Genomic DNA, 18,972 nt, shown 5'->3' with positions numbered 1-18,972 from the left:
ATCATGTGTGGATATTTGAACAGATTTTGGAAGGAGTTGCAAAAAAGGAGAGCAGAGAAAATCTCATTACATGAACCCATGTTCATAGAGAAGATCCTTGTTTGCATCCTGATACACATTTTGGAATGTGTAACTAGAACTATATAAATATTCCATTAACTCACACTGTAGATTTCCATGGAGACAGTTTATTTTGAGATTTTTTTCAAATATTATCTAACACCAAATTTTTATTTTCATACAAGTGCTATGGTTTGGTTTTCATTCCAGCAAGCATTTTAACTCTTAGGCTTAGCACTCTTTGCTTGTTATTCATACCAAGAATAAAATTACACTTCTGATCCTATCCTGGCTACCAGGTTATACTTCTTAATATCCATCCATGCATAACCATGGCATTATTACAGAAACTTTACTTGTGACCACAACACGACTGTCAAAATATGTGTAATCTGAGTCAACTATTATTACAATGATTCACTAAACTTGATTAAAACTGCTGGATTATTTTCTCATATGAAGATCAGACTTTTGCTAGTAGGATAATATTTTGCTAGAATTAAATTATGCCTTAGGCCTAGTATTATTATCTACCACAATTTAATTTTTCTCAATATCCAGTGTGACAGAGTTGTTCTATGTCTTTTTTTTTTCTACAATGTTTGTATGGGAACCACAGAATCCCATGGATTCTCTTCATTCTGCCAGGGTTCTATTCATTATGATATATTTTCATGTAATGTCAAGCATTTTAATTATTTGTTCTGAAGTTCATCTGGGACAACAAAGAGGTAGAATGTTAATCACCACAACATTCTCAGGTAGCATAAGAGTATGGCTTAAAAATAAACATTGTTTTCTTACTAGGAGTTTACACACGGCTTTGCACAACAGACAAATTCATAGCATATAAGCTAAAAACTAGGCTGTATTTGTATAAAATATTTACACTTAGTCTAATCTACATGCAGCCATTCGTTTTTTCTAGCTATCTTATTCCATTATATATGAGATAGGATTAATGAGAAAAATTAATAAAGAGCAAGATATAAAATTGTCCTATTTATGACATTAGATATAACATCAGTACCATGAATTTAGCTCAGCTTCATAGTGGGGAAGATGAATTTATCTTTTGTACACTTCCCAGAGTACAGTATGAGTTGGGTGGCCATAAAATATATATATACATAATACTAAAGCAAGATGAGAGAGGAGGGAGCAGGATTTTCTTTGAACACAATTCTCTGTAGTAATTAGCAAAGATATAGAAAATACAGCTGTTTACACAAAATGTGCAGCCAGCTGCTTAGAAACCATTTTTCCCAAACCATTGTGATAATTTTGGTTTTATTATTATACATAATTTACATAGCACTGTTTGGGATACAACCAATGGTGGGATTCAGCCAGTTCGCACCAGTTCAGCAGAACCGATAGCTAATTTTTTGTTGCCCAGGCCCAGAACGGGCTTCCGGAAGCAGCATCCACACAGAGAACCAGTTGTTCACATATTTGAATCCCACCATTGGATACAACTCATCTCTTATTCATACTCCAGTGAGATAGGTTACCATTATACATGTTTTTTACAGCTGGAAACAGGCAAAATAACAGTAATGCAAGAAATCTCTGTGATTGGAAAACACATTTTTAAAAATCTAAACACAGCACACTGGATGACTTGCAGGCAATAGTTTGGGCTCTTTATCAAGAGTTTTTATTCATTCTATAAATCTTCTCCAAATAATGGTTCCTCATTAGATAGTAAAAAAGACGTTGAGACTCTAGAAAGAGTACAGAGAAGAGCAACAAAGATGATTAGGCTAAAGCATATAAGGAACGGCTGCTGGAATTGTGTATGTCTAGTTTAATGAAGAGAAGGACGAGGGGGGACATGATAGCAGTGTTCTAATATCTCAGGGGCTGCCATAAAGAAGAGGGAGTCAAGCTATTTTCCAAGGCGCCTGAAGGCAGGACAAGAAGCAACGGGTGGAAACTAAGCAAGGAGAGAAGCAACCTAGAACTAAGGAGAAACTTCTTGACAGTTAGAACAATTAACCAGTGGAACAACCTGCCTCCAGAAGTGGTGAATGCTCCAACACTGGAAGTTTTTAAGAAGAGACTGGACAGCCATTTGTCCGAAATGGTATAGAGTTTCCTGCCTGAGCAGGGGGTTGGACTAGATGACCTCCAAGGTCCCTTCCAACTTTACTATTATTATTATTAGTAGTAGTATTGGAGAAAATTGCTCCCACAGCGTGCAACAAACTAAGATAGCAGGTTCAATCCTGTTAGATTCAAATGGTTTTCTACCCAAACCATGAAGCCATCAAACAAATACAGGCGCAAATCAGCAGCTCAGTCAGGAAGGATCTATCCATAAAGCACAAAGTCTCTGAGTTCAGCTCATGAACCTCTTATGAGTACAATTCACTCAAAAATCTATTCTTGGATTTCCCTCAAGAGTTTTCTTTCAGCAATTCAATTTAGTGTGACAAGAATCTTCTAGTTATTCCTATCATTGGAATTTGGAGGCCAGAAACTATTGCCAATTTATTGCCTATCATCTAGGGAATTATAACTGGACTTTGATTTGCTTTCTGCCCAGCTAGTGGCAGTTCTGGCTGTTCAACTACAGCTTCCATCTGCAGAAGTAATTCACCATATATTTTTTAAAAGAAGCAATTATGGTAAAAAAGGTTATCATATAGGTACATTACATCTCAGAGCAGGGTTTTGTTGCATCTCCCTAATGAGTCTATTTTACAGTAAATTTTGTTTGCCTGTGCGTAGTAAAAAAAATATTTTGTTTCGATCAATGGTCAACAAATTACACAAAATCCTAACTGAAAAGGAGAAACAACAGTGTTCACACCTGCATCAACTGTTGCACTGTTTCTTTGGCAATGCAAAATTTAGCTACCATATGAACGATACTTTCATATTTGAGAAAAGGACATTCACATAATACTTCTTCATTCTCTCTGGATATCAAAACAGTAGAGGTAATATAAAAATATTCTGAATATTCCTACAGAAGTTACAATATCAGAACACAAGATTTATATAGTAAGTTTGAATTAGCTAGAAGTTGCTCTCTCTCTCTCTCTCTCTCTCTCTCTTACTGCAATACCCCTCTAAAGATTTTCATGAAAAAATCCTCCTATGAGTCTCTTATGAACCAAAAACTACCATTATCCATAAAAATCTTACCTGATCACATTATTAAGAGACTTCAAGGAAGCCTAACTTTAACCCTAATGCCCACCTAAATATTTCCCTAAAAAATGGTTCCAAGCCAAAATGGTAAAAGCAATATGAAGGAAAAAATAGTGCTATCTATAAAAACTGAATCTGGTTTTTATAACACTTGTTTTTAGCATGGATTTCAAAGAAGCTAACCCTAATCCTAAACTTATTCTCCACTGAAATATTTATTCAGATGCTTCTACTGGTTTCAAATATTGTAGTCTGTCTTTTAATCAGAATTAGCAGACTGAATAATATAAAACCTATGCTAATGTTATTGCGTTACTAATTGGTTTGCTTCTAAGCCCTATGCAGAGTGATGGTTGTCACCTTTAAAGTCCTATATGGCTGAGTCCCTAAACATCAGGAAGTCTGTCTATCCTGCCCAGGTTTGGCTAATCTTTGCTTTGCTGACTCTGAGGAAAGGAAGGTGGAAGGTTCCCATCACAGAGGAGGTGAAGAGGTGGGGATTCAACAATGTGGCTCCTCGGTGGCTCTCCTTGCCCTTTCAAATATCCTACTCTCCAAGAGAAGGAATGTTCCCAATTCCCAGGCCTTCAAGGAGGCTGTAAACACCTTTTTATTCAGCTGATCATCTAGGTGATGATCACGCTTAAGCTGCCTTAAGTTAGTTACTCAGTTTTGTTTTCATTGCATTATAAACAGTCTTGTATATACGTGTGTGTATGTGTATGTACACACATTTACACACACACAAACCTACTGTGTGTGTGCTTCTCTGTGTGTAAATGTGTATTTGTGTGCAAATTGTTTTTTTATGGATTGTGCATTTGTATGGTTTTTTGTTTTTAGAAAAGATTCATGAAAAGAAAATTTGACTGTACCTTCATTACCGGCTGGGCAAAATACTTAGCACTCCAATCACAAAACCCTGTCTGCATTGCTGCTGTCATGAAATTTTTGGGGCCCACAGCATCATCAGCATCATCAGTTATCTATTACGGAGAAAAATGAAGGAAGAGAAATATATGTGCTTTAGTTACGGAATCTACATGGTCTCCTTCTCAGATAAATTCAATGTATCATTAATTGCCGTACTAATAAAAATACTGTTCATGATACACGAAGATTGCCAGATAAGGTTACAGATAGAATTTGTGACTTTCATATCATCCCAAAGGTGTTTTTTTCCAAAAGGCAACTGGACGTCAGAACTAAAGACGTTTCTTGGATGAGAAGTGAAACGTTTTCATAGAAAAAACAAAGAAAGTCCAGTTTCCTTTTGGAAATAACACCTTTGGAACAACCATAACCTGGATGATTGAGAATCTCCATAGACACATGTCTTCCTTAGTGTTATATATTTTAAAAAAATAAAGAATTGTCTATAGGTGCAACTCCTATCAGTGCCAGTTGAGAAATTCAGAATTCCCTTAACCCTTTGATGAAAAGAATAAAGGAAAAAAATCCACTTTGATGGTCAACATGTTAAACTGTAACAATTTAAGGTGCTTCTCCTTATATAGGAAGACTCCAATAACACCAATTCACACTTTTCAATAGTTCAAGGTAAAATTGTTGCATGTGAAAAATGTCTTGCTTATAAAACATTAGCGTAAGTTTACAGAAATCTAAAACTAATAGATGAATGAAAAATTCAGGAAGAAATAAAACAGGGGGAACAAAATCCTGCCTGAGGAATAGAAACACTACTCAGGTGCATGTTGAAAGAACTGCTGCAAGGACAACCATCTCACCTGATCTGGGCCTTTGTCAAACATTTTCCTTGTCCTAGGAAACTGGTGGGAGTGGGGAGTGTACTGCACTCCCATGTTGCCAACATTTGCAGGTCTTACAGATGAGATGTCCCGATTGACAGGCTGTTTTGTCACGTCATTGGTCAAACTAGAGCTGCTGGTACTGGCAGTTGGTGGTGACCCTCTAATAATAGGAAATGAAAGTAAGAGTGGAAATATGAAGATTGCATTAAGATTTTTTTTCTAAGGCAAGGCAAAAACTTAACCTGCACTATAACTAATTTTTATTTAGCAACTGCTGCTCAAACCCTTTCCTCTACTTGCCACTTTTGTTTATTCTTGTGGGTGTGTTTGTATTTGTGGGGTGTGCACCTTTGAGTCAGTTTTCGTCCCCAGGCAATTGCCTAGACTAGTTCTTAGTAGAGAGAGTGACACCAAGTCAGTTTTATGCCTGGTTTCTAGCCTAGTACCTTAACAATTAACTTTAATTTTTGTAGATAATAGTATTTGTAAGCTATAGTCCCCTCTCCCAGCCTTTGCCCTCCTCCCTCACTGCTCTTTGCCCCAATAAAATTGTAGGAGGAAAGATATATCCAAATAGGTGTTTTTCTAGATCTCAGCATGATGTTTGGGGCAACAAAGCCTCTTCATTTCCCCCCCAACACAGGAATGAATCTATCTGCTGAAAAAAATGTGTATTCTATAAAGCCTGAAAGTTCAGTGCATAATGCAAGTGGCTCCCAATGTATCTGTCACCTTTTCGATATTATATGATAAAGATCTTTCTGGCACAAAGATAAGTTTCTTTTCATCCTGACTCTTATACTGAGTCATGAGCAGTGTTGTTTATGCTTCCTTTGACTAAAAGCTTTAGTACTAATGGGGAATGAATCAGAGTTAATTCAGAAGGACACTTGAGGTGTTGCTGTCTTCATCACAAACACTACACTAGAGGGACATAAGATAGGGGGGGGGAAAGGTATCCTTAAAAGCTCTCACAGAAAAAAAAATCTCATAAATAGACAAGTGGTTTCAAATAAGTTGCACAATGGATAATATCTGTATAATACACCCCTTTTAAATTAGAATATGGCACAGGATCAAACACACAGGCAACTTACCCTACTTGATGTATGTGCATGCCTTTGTTAGTAGGACTGGCTGGGGCAGAATGCGTGACAGAGGATGTGTCAAGGATGCGCTGGGGGCGGGCATTTACAGTTGCCTAGGAAACAAAAAATTAGCAAGTGAGAGAAACAGATGCCAACCTCTGCTTAGTATGGTTTTCACATTTGGAAATAAAGGAAAGTAGAGTCACTCTCCAGCACTAAGAAAGTATTGTTATACTACTGCATGCCTATCAAAGAAGAATCTAGCTCATACCACCTACCCATCACCAAGATTCCACTTTAATATGCCACTTTAGTCTCTATACCATGTTAATGATTGCAGTAAAACCTTGAGACAATTTTTCAGGTAAGACTAAAATCAGTTTAGGACCAAACTTAGTACAGCATGACAAAACTTAACTGTTGCCTAAACTCACCTTCACATATCAATTTTTTCTCAGAAGGAAGAATAATTCGTAAACAGAAGAAGTAGAGTAAATAATACTTTAACAACAGAATAATTTGTCAAGGCTTATAGGATCAAATATTCCCAGTAGGCTCAGTGGTGAAAAATTACTTTATGATTCAAAACCATGGTCCTTTATGCTCAGTTGGTGTGTTAAATTAGCTTCTGATGCAATAAATAAAATGGGGCAACAAAATAAATACAACACACTTCCTATGGTTCCCCAAAGATATAAGGATAAATCTCATTTGCCACTTCTTGAGATTCTGGGCAAAGGGAGAAGGAATGGAAAGAGAAGGCGTATAGCCGTGAAGTTTCTGATGCAGGAAAACCTTCACTTATAGGAATCTATCAAATCAAAAGAGACTGTTGATGGCTATTAAGATCTCAGCAGTTGTACTAAAAAATTAATACAAAAACTTAATACAAAGTTGTATTAAAAAGTTGTATTAAAAGTAATCAACAAGACATTTGGGAACCTGCAGAAATAAATAGCATAAACAGAAGACAATGTTCCAAGAATATCTGCATTTGCTCTTAACACTCAACGCTGCTGAGGACACACAAACAACTTCAGCACTTATGGAACAGAGCACTTATTATTTCTCCTCAAGCACTCACCTGGCTACATGGACCTTGAAAATGGGTCTTTTGACATCTCCAAATACTAGATGATTTTATTTTTAAAAAATTGCACTATGCCATCAAGAAAGAAAGAGTTGTTTTTCTCCCCACTGTTATGGCCTTGAGAGGATGAATAGTTTGTAAATGTGCAGTAATACAGTACTAGCTCTAGCTAAAATAGTAAGAAAAGTCACTGCTTGCATAAGTTATATCTGGAGGTCAAACTGACTTTGTTTGCTGAAAAGCCAATCGTGGAATTGCTTGGGACCAAGTTCTAAATTTATTTATTAATTTTTTTTCTTAATCAGCTTTCTTCTGTTACATTCAATCATAAAACATAAGATAATTTGATCATCTTCTATGGCTGTAAAAATGGTTTCTTCCCCATCTAATTGTTTTAAGCAGCTTAGAATGCCAGCTCATTTTTAAATAATTAGCAAATTATACTAGAGTTAGCTATTTCCTCTACTCCTTTTGATTCAAAGTCAGCTATGAAAGGTTCTAGTTATATTAACTTATGTAGACCACAATCTAGCAGCGGGGTAAATATAGCAAATCTACTTTTGTAAAGTCAGTGAGAAAAAGAAATTTATCTCTTTAAACTACCCATTGACAGAATGCACATCAGTTCTTGTTGTTCTGTCAACCAATCTCTAATTATGGCCCCGGTACAAAGTAGGCATTCTAGGTGGGTTCTTGCTCTTCTGAATCTGAACCTTCCCATGGTCCCTTAACATGCAGCCAGAATGGAGTTATAAGGGGAGGGAAATAATACTCGTTTGAAGCTGATGCATTTAGTTTCCCTGAAGTCCCTTGAAATGGAGATAGTGGTTGGATCATCACCAACCACTATCATTGGGACAAAAAGAGGTTAATTATACAGCTCATGTATATTCATGAGGAGAAAGGAAAATGAAGGGTTAGTTTGCTGATATCTCCTAACAAACATGTGCATTCCAGCATGACAGAAATTTCTCTCTGGCAGCTTTCTACTATCTAGCTCCATTAAGGATGCAATTTGTAATACTGTAACCTTCTTCTATGTACTTACTTAACCTTCTTGCAACTATTATCCAGCACAAGAGAATATCCAAAACTAAATCGACAATGTCAGGATAGTTAAGAAAAGTACATAAAGACAAAAAGTTTGGGTTAAAAGACATTATTAAATCAAAATATGCTAAAGGCTATATATATATATATATATGCAACAAGAAGAAATTAAAATAAGCTGCATAGATAATATAAACTTTGAAATAGCAACTACAAATACAATATTTCTATGTAATCTATATAATGAACCCGAGCAAATAAAATGTTTTCCTTTTAAATCTGGATGTAACTAGGTCTCTTGTTTCTCACTGAATTCTCTGTGAATGTAACTAGATCTCACTAATAGGTACCTTGTGCTAGAAACACAAAGATGTATTCTGATTTTAATAAAACCACAATTGCCAGCTTTGTTCCTTCACTCTTTCTTGAGTTTTCCCAACCAGTATTATCTATCCTTTCATCCATCAACATAGCTTTGATATGTATGTATGCATACATGTATGTATGTGTGGATGTAGGGATGTATATGTGTCTATATGCATTCAACTTTTCACATTAAAAACACGAAGTTGATGACTGAGGTAAAGGGACCAATGAGTATACTGGTTCTTTGATATTCAGATAAGGATAGGGTGAGAGATCACTCAACTGTGGACAGCTGTACCCCCCTGAGGAGGTCACAGAAAAGCTGTTTTTCCCAGGCTTGGACACTGAGAGACAACTGGATTAGCTATCTTACTAGCTACCGTAGTGGAGACTTTTAAAGGGAAGTTAAGTTTGCAAACCTCACTTTCTAATCACTTTCAAAAATTTCTCATTAGCCTATTAGAGGCCCTCAGAATGACAAATGTGAAAACACCAGGTGAATCCTGAACAAAAGGAAAGTTTATGTTATATAAGTTTAACTATATATAACATAAGAGCTGTGGGGGCACAGTGGTTAGAAAGTAGTACCGCAGGCTAATTCTGCTGACTGCCGACTGCCAGCAGTTTGATTCTGATCAGCTCGAAATTGACTCAGCCTTCCATCCTTCCAAGGTCGGTAAAATGAGGACCCAGATTGTTGGGGGCAATAGGCTGACTCTGTAAACCACTTAGAGAGGGATGTAAAGCACTGTGAAGAGGTATATACATCTAAGTGCTATAAGCCTAAGAATTTAAAGAATCTGAACTAAACAACAAAAAAATAAATCAGATTTTGTTCTTAGAAAGTTATAAGGCTGACTAAGGATCCAAAATTGGAATATTGAAAAATAAGAAGCTGTTTGTACTTTATAATTAATTGCAAAATCTTTCTGTAAAATTTTTGGAATTAATTATAAAGTACAAACAGCTTCTTGTGGGAAGTAGATCCCATCTGGTTATTACAAAACAAAACATAGATTTAAAAAAATCATGATTTTAAAAACTGTACACTAGAAGGGACAAAAGATTTTAGGTAAAGATATACAGGCCTGCAAGATGATTATGACAATAAAAATACTGAAGGAGACTTTTGAAGAATGGAATCAGAAAATAGTAGCCACAATATCAACAGTGTCAGGAATGATATCTGCTTCTATGGATAGACTATGTCCAAAAGATGTTATTGAAGAAACAGCAAAAGCAGAAAAATAAAGATGGTATTGAAACAGAATTTACAGCTGGCAGACCAAGATAATGATTTAGATCTAGAAAAGAAACTGGCTGAGACTTTAACATTTAAAAGGAAATAAAAATGACAAGCCAAGAGAGTCACCTGAAAAAAAATTTCCTACTTGATTTACTAAAGAGATTTGTTAAAACCTTGAAGAATTCTGTGCAATGGGACAAAGAAAAAATGAAAAGGGATCAGATTCTATGACAAGATTAGGGCTGTTAGAAGTGAAAGGAAGGAATATGAAGTTGGTTTATTTGATCACGGTTAAAATAAAATATGTTGTTACTTCTGACTACATTTTCAAGACTAAAAAGTTGATATTTTATGGTTTTGTTTATAGATAAGATCGAATATAGGATGAAAAGATAAATGTTGTAACATTTAAGAGAGAGTAAATAGTTAATGAATTTGTTTATATTTGTAATAAAGGTCGGAAGTCACATTTTTATACATTTTCTTTCTTTATTATATTCTTTTCTGTTTCTTCTCTACAAACCTGGGTTTAAATATTAAATTTACTGTCAATTAAGCACTTCAGTTATGCACACAACAATGACAGTTCAGAGAAACACTCTAATAACACCTAAGCAGAAGTTGGTGATATTTTCAGATATTTTATGATGGTCTGCTGCCAATTACAAAATGAAGAAAAACTTACAAGAAGCCCCAAATCACACAAAACATTGATGATCTCATACTTGAAATCTTATATAAAAGCTCTAAAATATTACAATTGTTTACTCATTTTTTACATTTTAGACCCAGTCATGTTTCTAAAACCCACTTAGGGTGAATAACTGAATAAATCCTTTCCTAAAAGGATTTTTTCCCCAAAAAATCTTTGCTAAAACAGACTGATGGCTTTTTTGCTCAGTGGTGCTAATAACCATCACACGGCAATTGTGGCTTCCATATTTCTTCAACATTAATTTATGGGACACAGTTATTCAAATACTTTTTTTATACAGGATAACATTCATATATTCATCAAATACTTAGCTTTCTACTGCTTCCCTCTTTCAGCTAGGCTATACTGTACCATGTTTCCTATTATCTTCTTTATAAAGCTAGGAAAATGCATAATGCATTCTGGATATGGTCCAGAAATTCTTATGCTGGCAGAAAACATAAATTATCAGCAGGGTAAAAGACTCTCTGAATAAGTATGCCACATGTAAAACTTCACAATTTATTTATCCAACATAATGATATAAAAGCCCAAAGAAAAGGAAACAGGGAAAATGAGTAGCAACTGAATAATTAGAGACTGTTGAAATACTTGGCCATAAAGTAGCTTATTCCATTGCTATTTGCCAAATCTCAGATTTTGTGGTTACTCTCTCCTGTATCAGTCTGCCAATTTCAAGGCCACCAAATCTTGAGCTGTCAAACATTTGACAGTCATACAGCATTGCTATTTAAGTGTCTATATAACTCCTATGAATTTTCTTTATGAAAACAGGGAGCAAGGTTATTTATTTAGTTAAAAAGTTGAGTTCCACAAAAATAAGGTACCAATGAAAACATAAATATAGGGCTTGGAAGCTAGTTTCCTACAGGAATATCGTCTCCCAATCTTATCTGGTGCATGATTCCCATCAAAAAAATTTAATGATCTGCAAGGCTTGTAAGATTAGTGGGGTAGTCTAGGGTGGATAGTTGCTTACTCTGTGTGTTTGGGGGAAGGAAACAGCCCGAGGAACAGGAGGAGGATATAAACCCAAACTATATTTTAAACACATTATAATATGGATATTATTGTATAATTTTATATTTTTTTATTATTTTTCTTTCACCCCTGGGGCCTCTAGCCAATGTAGACCACTAACTTTATGAAGAGAATAAAACTTCTTTTTTAGTCCATGACTCTATGTTGAAGGCATAATACAGGTAGTCCTCGACTTATGATCCCAATGGAGCCCAAAATTTACACTGCTAAGCATGGCAATTGTTAAGTGAGTAATTCCCCATTTTACGAACTTTTTGCTATGGTCCTTAAGTGAATCACTACAGTTGTTAAGTGAATCATGCGGCTGTTAAGTGAATCTGGTTTGCCCCATTGACTTGCTTGTCGGAAGCTCCCTAGAAAGGTTGCAAATGACAACCCCAGAACCCCAGGATGCAGCAATCATTGTAAATACGTGCCAGTTGCCAAGCATCTAAAGTTTGATCACACGACTGTGGGAATGCTTATAAGTATGAGAACTGGTCATAAGTCCCTTTTTTTCTCAATGCCGTTGTAACTTTCAACAGTCATTAAGTGGAGGGTTGTAAGTCAAGAATTACCTGTATGAATGCAAAGAGACAGTTAACTAAACAAATTTATTGAAAATATCCTATCACAAATTATATGAGAAACTCGCTATCTGATAAAATAACACTCCCCCATCCCACCCCCTCAAATTTACCTTGTAAGCAATGCTGTTCAACACTTTCATAGCCAGGTCTGAAACATCAGGGTATGGATCAGCCGCCAAGTGTAAGAGGACTCTCCAAATTTGGGTGTAAATACTATTGAAAGACACCCCTGGAAACAAAGAAGAATAAAGCAAGAAAATACGTCTGAGTGAAATCCAGTCGCCAAATTGTCATTTTATATGATGATCTCAGGATGGTGACAATATATCAGACAATTGTAAATAAACAAAAATAAGATTGTACTGCTATTAATATGCAGAGTGCTTTGTAACATGTTATAGGCTGAGGTAAGTGCTTAACTCACAAAGGTAGATTTATAGTAGTCTACCTTTGATTATCAATGCATCAGCGGTCTAATTCATAGATAATCACACAATTATATGATAAACCAATGATTGTTTTGTTTTTGATTTAGGGTGACTTCCTGCAGTGATAGTATTGCAATATATGCAGACCAGGTTAGTACAGCTTGTTCAACAGAATGGTGGTTTTTAAAAATCTAGGCCTGCTGTTAAAGGTTAACCACAGTATTGTTTGCACAGAAAATCAAGAATTTGAAGATGGATATAAATTACTGAAGCTCAAATCTGAGAAAGCTACTTCAATATTTTTGTTTCTTTTGCTGTGTCCCTCTGTTGTAAAAAATAACAAGATCAGAGTATTTTAGGGCATCTAAATAAGATCAGAAACTATACATATTCTTTCTTATCCCAAGATAATCGTGCAAACAAGCCCTAAATATGGTGATCCTCAATATTCTATATGAATTTGCCTAATTCAAACTTAAAGCCTCTTTATTCCCCCATAAAGCCATTGTTTGCGATAATGTGTTTTTTAATTTAACTATGCATTCTATGTGAAGAGGAAATTTGCCAGCATTCAAATTCTTTTGATAATTTGGACTTCTATTTTTAACAAGAGGGAGAAACATTTTTATCCACCTTTTTTACATGTTTATTTTGAATGATTCTAGGTGTTTCGTTTCTCTTTTTTCCAAGCAAAATAAATGAATTTCTCACCTTTCCTCATAACTAACTTTTTTACAGGCACACAATTATTTGTGTAACTTTTCCCAGCTCTGGAATATGCACTGACCAAATGTAGTCAGGTAATGGATTTAGACTAAGGCAATCTAATTATACTTTCTTATTTTGATCTTATCACTAAGCCACATTATTAACAATCCCAGGGGAAACTGTATAATCCTGCAGTAAATGAAATTAAAATCTAGCCATTTAAAATTTAGTGATATCTTGAAAACTAATATACTTATGTCATAAACTTTAGTGAATTAGTCTATTGTGTCTGATACATTAAATGTAATCCTAAACTACAAATATATAAGTATCTGGGGAAAGATAAATTGTAAATAGTCAGAAAGGAAATCTTATTACAGTGGCCATTTACAATATGGTTTAACAGTAACAGAGCCACTGGATGAACAGGCAGTTTGTAACCATGATAAATGGCTTGATAGGGTCAGTGGAATTGGTGGTATTAAACATGATGCTAATTTTTTTTTGATAAATAATTGTTCAGGTGTTTATATAGTGAAGTCTTATTTTTAATTTTCATTGCCCCAGAATTGTCTTCCCCTCTCTTGCAAAAAAGTTATTTTTGGCTTCTCTTCATCAAATGATTGCTCATTCTATTTATTTATTTAATAAATTTATATGGCCACCGGTCTAAATAATGGAACTCTGAGTGGCGATCTGGCAGATTATCTGCACATGCAAGTGTCCACAGTAGTACCAATAGTGGAAAACACGCATTTTCCTCAAAGCTGAAACAATTGTGGGTAATTACTGTGAAAGGAAAAATTAATTATCCCTATGAGTGAACTAAATAATTTAATCATATTTAGATTTGAACTTGCTATCTAGCGCTTAACTTTTACCTCCTTTGTTGACCTTTTTCATAGGAAAAAGATGACTATTTGTGATCGGTGCAAATTCTTAAGAAAAACGGAACATTGAACAAGAATGTAGGAGAATAGAGGAACTAAACCCTGTGTATGGGTGTATCTTTGCAATGACACTTGTAGGAATGGTAGTGAGGAAAGTGGTGGATAGGACAAAGACAAGACAGAACAAGGAAGTAGCCCAGTAACCAGGGCAACAATGGAAGAATAAGAAACTAACCTAATGGTCAGTTCCAAGAATAGGGAAGTGACCTGAAAGGAGGGATCCAAGAAATGTGAAAGGGAACTGGGAGGGAAATGGGATGGCTACTGGGTGGCACCAGAATGCTAGAGATGGGCACAATGCTAAGGTATAAAACCTGCTTCAAAGATTTGGGTGTTGCCTCTTGGCCTAGCTGTCATACTTAAGCTAGTCCACTTGTCCTTATTGCAATAAGTTGTTGAAATGTAAGTACTGAATTTGTGTGTTAAATTGAAATAAACCTCTGGATCCTAAAGTGAAAATTTTGTTGTGTGTTGTCTCTTGTTTCTCTTAACATGTTTTTCCCCTGACATTACTAAGTGACCAATTCTGATGTCCAGATATGTAAAAGTACTATTGGGTATGATATTTCACATAACATCTAATACATTTTTTTATGCAGAAAAGTTGTGAATTGGGATTTCTCATTCATGTAATTAGGATGGTATTCAGTGGAAATCGATGGTTTCTCATCTGTGCAATCTGAGAATGGAGGCCATATAATCAGACATCCCAATATACTGGGGGGTGCCCACTTATCTGGGTAAAACATTTTAAATCACTGTGAAAACAGGACAGAGAAATGTCAAATTAGCTTTTCTATATGGGCAAGTGGAGTGGGTAACCTCATGTGATTTGTGTGCCATTTCTTGAATTAGAATAAACATCAAAGCAGGTTTTTGAGTACATTTGTTATTTTATGAGATCTTAGATTATCGCTGGCATCTCATGCTCCTTTCCTACCTGGCACAACCTATGAATCTCTGTTATGTGTCAGACTTGGAGTCACTGAAAAAGCTTGACTTTTGGTATATGTGCTCAGGAAGACACAAACAAAAGCAAGCAAAATGATGAAAGTCAAGAAGATGGCAGCTGTCAAGGCATCAGACAGCTCAGTGTCCCTGGAAGAGCATTCTCCACAGCTCCTTTTTCCCTGATCAGCATTCTACCTCTTCTACTTTTATTTCCACCAGGAAGTTATATAACCACAGCTGGGAAATCTCAGGTGTTTGAGATTCCTTTGAAAGTTAATGAAAGGCCAGCAGGAAAGGAAAAGAATCTTTCAATATTGCAATATTTTATGCTAATGTGAACCAACGTGTTTCTCTCATGGCTGACGAATAAAGAATGAAGAAGGAAAAATACCTGCACAAGACTTTAATGAATCTGATCTTTAAAAAACATCAGCTCTGAAATTCCTCTTTAGCTATTCCTCTTTAGCTTACCAGCTGAAGAGAACAGAAGGAATTTCTATGAATTTTTAGATTCATTGCTCTCCCTCTTCCTTATTTTCATTGAAAAAAAATATTGCTCACAGCTCCTTGAGTGAGGCATCCAAATTAGCTGCTTGTCAAGCTTGAACTGACTGAGTCAGTGCACTGATGAAAAGAAATACTAACAGCAGGAGGGGGAAAAAGCTCTATTTTTGCATTAGAGATTGTAATGATAAAAAGGGATGCAGAGGCAAAGCACATGGCAGAAGCATATGTGCTAAAAGTACATCTAAAATGACAGCTCTGTGGGACTTTCAGTGAAGGTTCATGACAAACTAGACATCCCTAAAGGTACAAAGATGGCACTGCAGCAGGATCAGCAGCCAGACGGTGAATTCTGGGCAGTAAAATCTCTCTGGAAAAAACAGAGATTGTGAAATCACCCACTTGTACTTTAGACAGGCCCCTTGGGGATAGACTGCAGAAACTGAAATTTTTGTGACTGACATACGGGTTTCAATCAAGTTTACAAACGTAATGCAGCCTGTGTGGACATAAGGTTTGATGAGTCTCATTTCTTAATCACTTTCGAAATTACTTCTTAACTACTTTTTAGCTACCGTATTAGAGATCTTTGCAATAACAAGGAAACTCTTGGGCAAGTTTCAATCCTTAGCAAAAAAAAAAAAATTAAATACAAATTTAAAGACTTAGATTTTTTTTTAATATATAGCAAAAGGGTGATTAGAATGTTGATTTTGGAAAGTTACAAATAGACTAAGGGTCCAGATCGATTTGAAATAAGATTTTGAAATTAATTATAAGAATCTGTCCATGGGACAATGCTGTTGTTCTAAATTCTTTTTAAAAAAATGATAGGATGGGACTTCGAATGTTAGAAACTAGGGGAAACCAGAAGGAACTAAAGATTGCAATTAAAGGAGAAGAATACTTAAATTTGACTCACTCATTCAGAATGGAGAAAAACTGTGTTTAAAAGATGTTAGGGAAGAGGAACATGTTTTATCGATAAAATAAAGAATGATATGAAAATGAATTTAAAATGACAAACTAAAAGAATGATATGAAAAAGATATTACATTGGATATACAAATGAAATTGGTTGATATCTTAATAATTGAAAGGGATATACAAATAACAAACCAAAGGAGTGATCTGGATAAATTATCTATATCGGATTTACAAAGGGACATGTTACAGTTTTGAAGGCTTTATGAGAAGGATCCAATTAAAATGAAAAGAAATCAAGTTCTAGGACATTATTTGAAGGGATTAAAGACCAAACTTGTTGACAGTAAAAGGAAGAAATATAAAGTAGGTTTATTTGATCAAGGTTAAAATAAATATGTTGTTATTACTGGTAACCCTTAATGGACTTTTGATGACTAGGACTGAATGATCAGGGTTTAAAGATTTATTTATAGATAAGAAGATATGGGAAGAAGATGTCATTTGTTATATTTTAAGAGAAAGTGGTAAGCTACTAAAATTATCAAAAGAGATGAAATGTATAAAACTTCAATTGACATAAATTATCAATTTTTAAAATTTTATTCAGAATTATACAGTAAACCAGAGAATATACTGAATGAAGATAGAAGACTTTTAAAATAAAATTAATTTATGTTTAGATGATACACAACATCAACATCTATTTGCTCTAGTATCTGAGGTAGAGATTAAACAAATAATTTTAAAAATCTTGTCAAGTATATTAAGAAATATTTGATAAAAAGAATTTTATCTCTGACATTTAACCAGGCTTCTATCATAGTTGTACCAAAAGCAGGTGAGATAATACTCAGTGTTCTAATTATCATCCTGTCTTGTTGATTAACATTGATACAAAGATTTTAAAAGCAGTGTTAGCAAATAGATTACATCAAGTGATATTGTTTGTTGTTAACAATGATCAAGCAGAAGGTAACATTAGGTTAATTGCAGATCTAATGGACTAAATAAAAAGGAAGAACTATTTGCAATTTTATCATTAGAAGCTGAAAAAGCCTTTGACAAAATGATTGCTGTATTAAACAGATTTAAATTTCTTTTGGAATTCATAAAATGGATTCAGATATTGTATGGGTCACCTACATCTAAAGTGAAGATTAATGGCATGTTTTCTCCTGCCTTTCCATTATTTAGAGGAACTAACCAAGGATATCTCATCCATCCATGCTGTATGCAACCCTTGTAATAGACAACACAGGAGATATATGGAGTAGTAAGCAACTCAGTTGAGCACAAATTTGTTTAACTTCCTTATTCTTTTGTTTATTTTTAAACTTTGTACTATTATCTTTTATGCAAAAGATAGGTGCCTTTAGTAAAATAGCAGGATACTCTATTAATTGGCTGAAATCAGAATGGAGACCTATAGGTAAAAAGTGGGTTACCCATCCATTTAAGGAATATCAATTCCATATTTATATCAACTCCGTTAAATATATAGCTCCAAATTCAGAAAACCAACCCCCCCTCATTAATTTACATTTTCTGTAAAGATATTTTCAGAATTGAATAACAAAAAGAAATTCAATGGTGAAAAAAGTAAGGTTCTACATTTAGGCAAGAAAAACCTGACACACAGGTATAGTATAGGTGGTTCCTTGTGCAATAGTAGTAACTGTGAAAGGGATCTCGGTGTCTTAGTGGACAATCACTTAAATTTAAATCACTTAAAGCAGGGGGTTGGATTCAATGACCTCCAAGGTCCCTTCCAACTTTATTATTATTATTAAATATGAGCCAGCAGTGTACTGCAGCTGCCAAAAAAGCCAACACAGTGCTAGGCTGCATTAACAGAGGGACAGAATCAAGACTACGTGAAGTGTTAATACCACTTTATAATGCCTTGGTAAGGCCACACTTGGAATAATGCATCCGGTTTTGGTCACAATGATGCAAAAAAGATGCTGAGACTTTAGAAAGAGTACAGAGAAGAGCAACAAAGATGATGAGGGGACTGGAGGCTAAAACATAAGGAACAGTTGCTGGAATTGGGTATGTCTAGTTTAATGAAGAGAAGGATGAGGGGGTGACATGATAGCAGTGTTCCAATATCTCAGGGGTTGCCACAAAGAAGAGGGAATCAAGCTATTATTATTATTATTATTATTAATTTAATTTCTATACCGCCCTTCTCCCGCAGGACTCAGGGCGGTGCACAGCATATTAAAACAGATACACATATCAATAAAAATAAAAACCCCTCTAAAACCAAATTAAAACCAAATATTCGAAGCTGTGTTCCAATTAAAATTATACTTAAAATCGTCCCTAAATAAAATCCTCCT

The 18,972-nt window shown here is 35.1% G+C and overlaps 1 protein-coding gene across 2 annotated transcripts in view; it reads right to left on the bottom strand.

The window, feature by feature from the left end:
- Positions 1–18,972, bottom strand: part of RPTOR (regulatory associated protein of MTOR complex 1) — a 395,406-nt gene that overhangs the window by 67,009 nt on the left and 309,425 nt on the right. For both annotated transcript variants that reach the window (XM_015815086.1, XM_015815094.1), the window contains 4 exons: positions 12,270–12,388; positions 6,092–6,195; positions 4,971–5,154; positions 4,098–4,208 (listed from right to left, as the gene is read on the bottom strand). In XM_015815086.1, coding sequence (XP_015670572.1) covers positions 4,098–4,208; positions 4,971–5,154; positions 6,092–6,195; positions 12,270–12,388 — 518 coding nt within the window. The remainder of the gene's footprint in view (positions 1–4,097; positions 4,209–4,970; positions 5,155–6,091; positions 6,196–12,269; positions 12,389–18,972) is intronic.

The sequence above is a fragment of the Protobothrops mucrosquamatus genome, unplaced genomic scaffold (genome assembly GCF_001527695.2).
Source record: "Protobothrops mucrosquamatus isolate PMUCROS unplaced genomic scaffold, P.Mucros_1.0 scaffold_99, whole genome shotgun sequence".
NCBI classification, from domain to species: domain Eukaryota; kingdom Metazoa; phylum Chordata; class Lepidosauria; order Squamata; family Viperidae; genus Protobothrops; species Protobothrops mucrosquamatus.
Note: the sequence above shows the minus strand (reverse complement) of the source record. Positions and strands in the feature narration are given on the sequence as shown.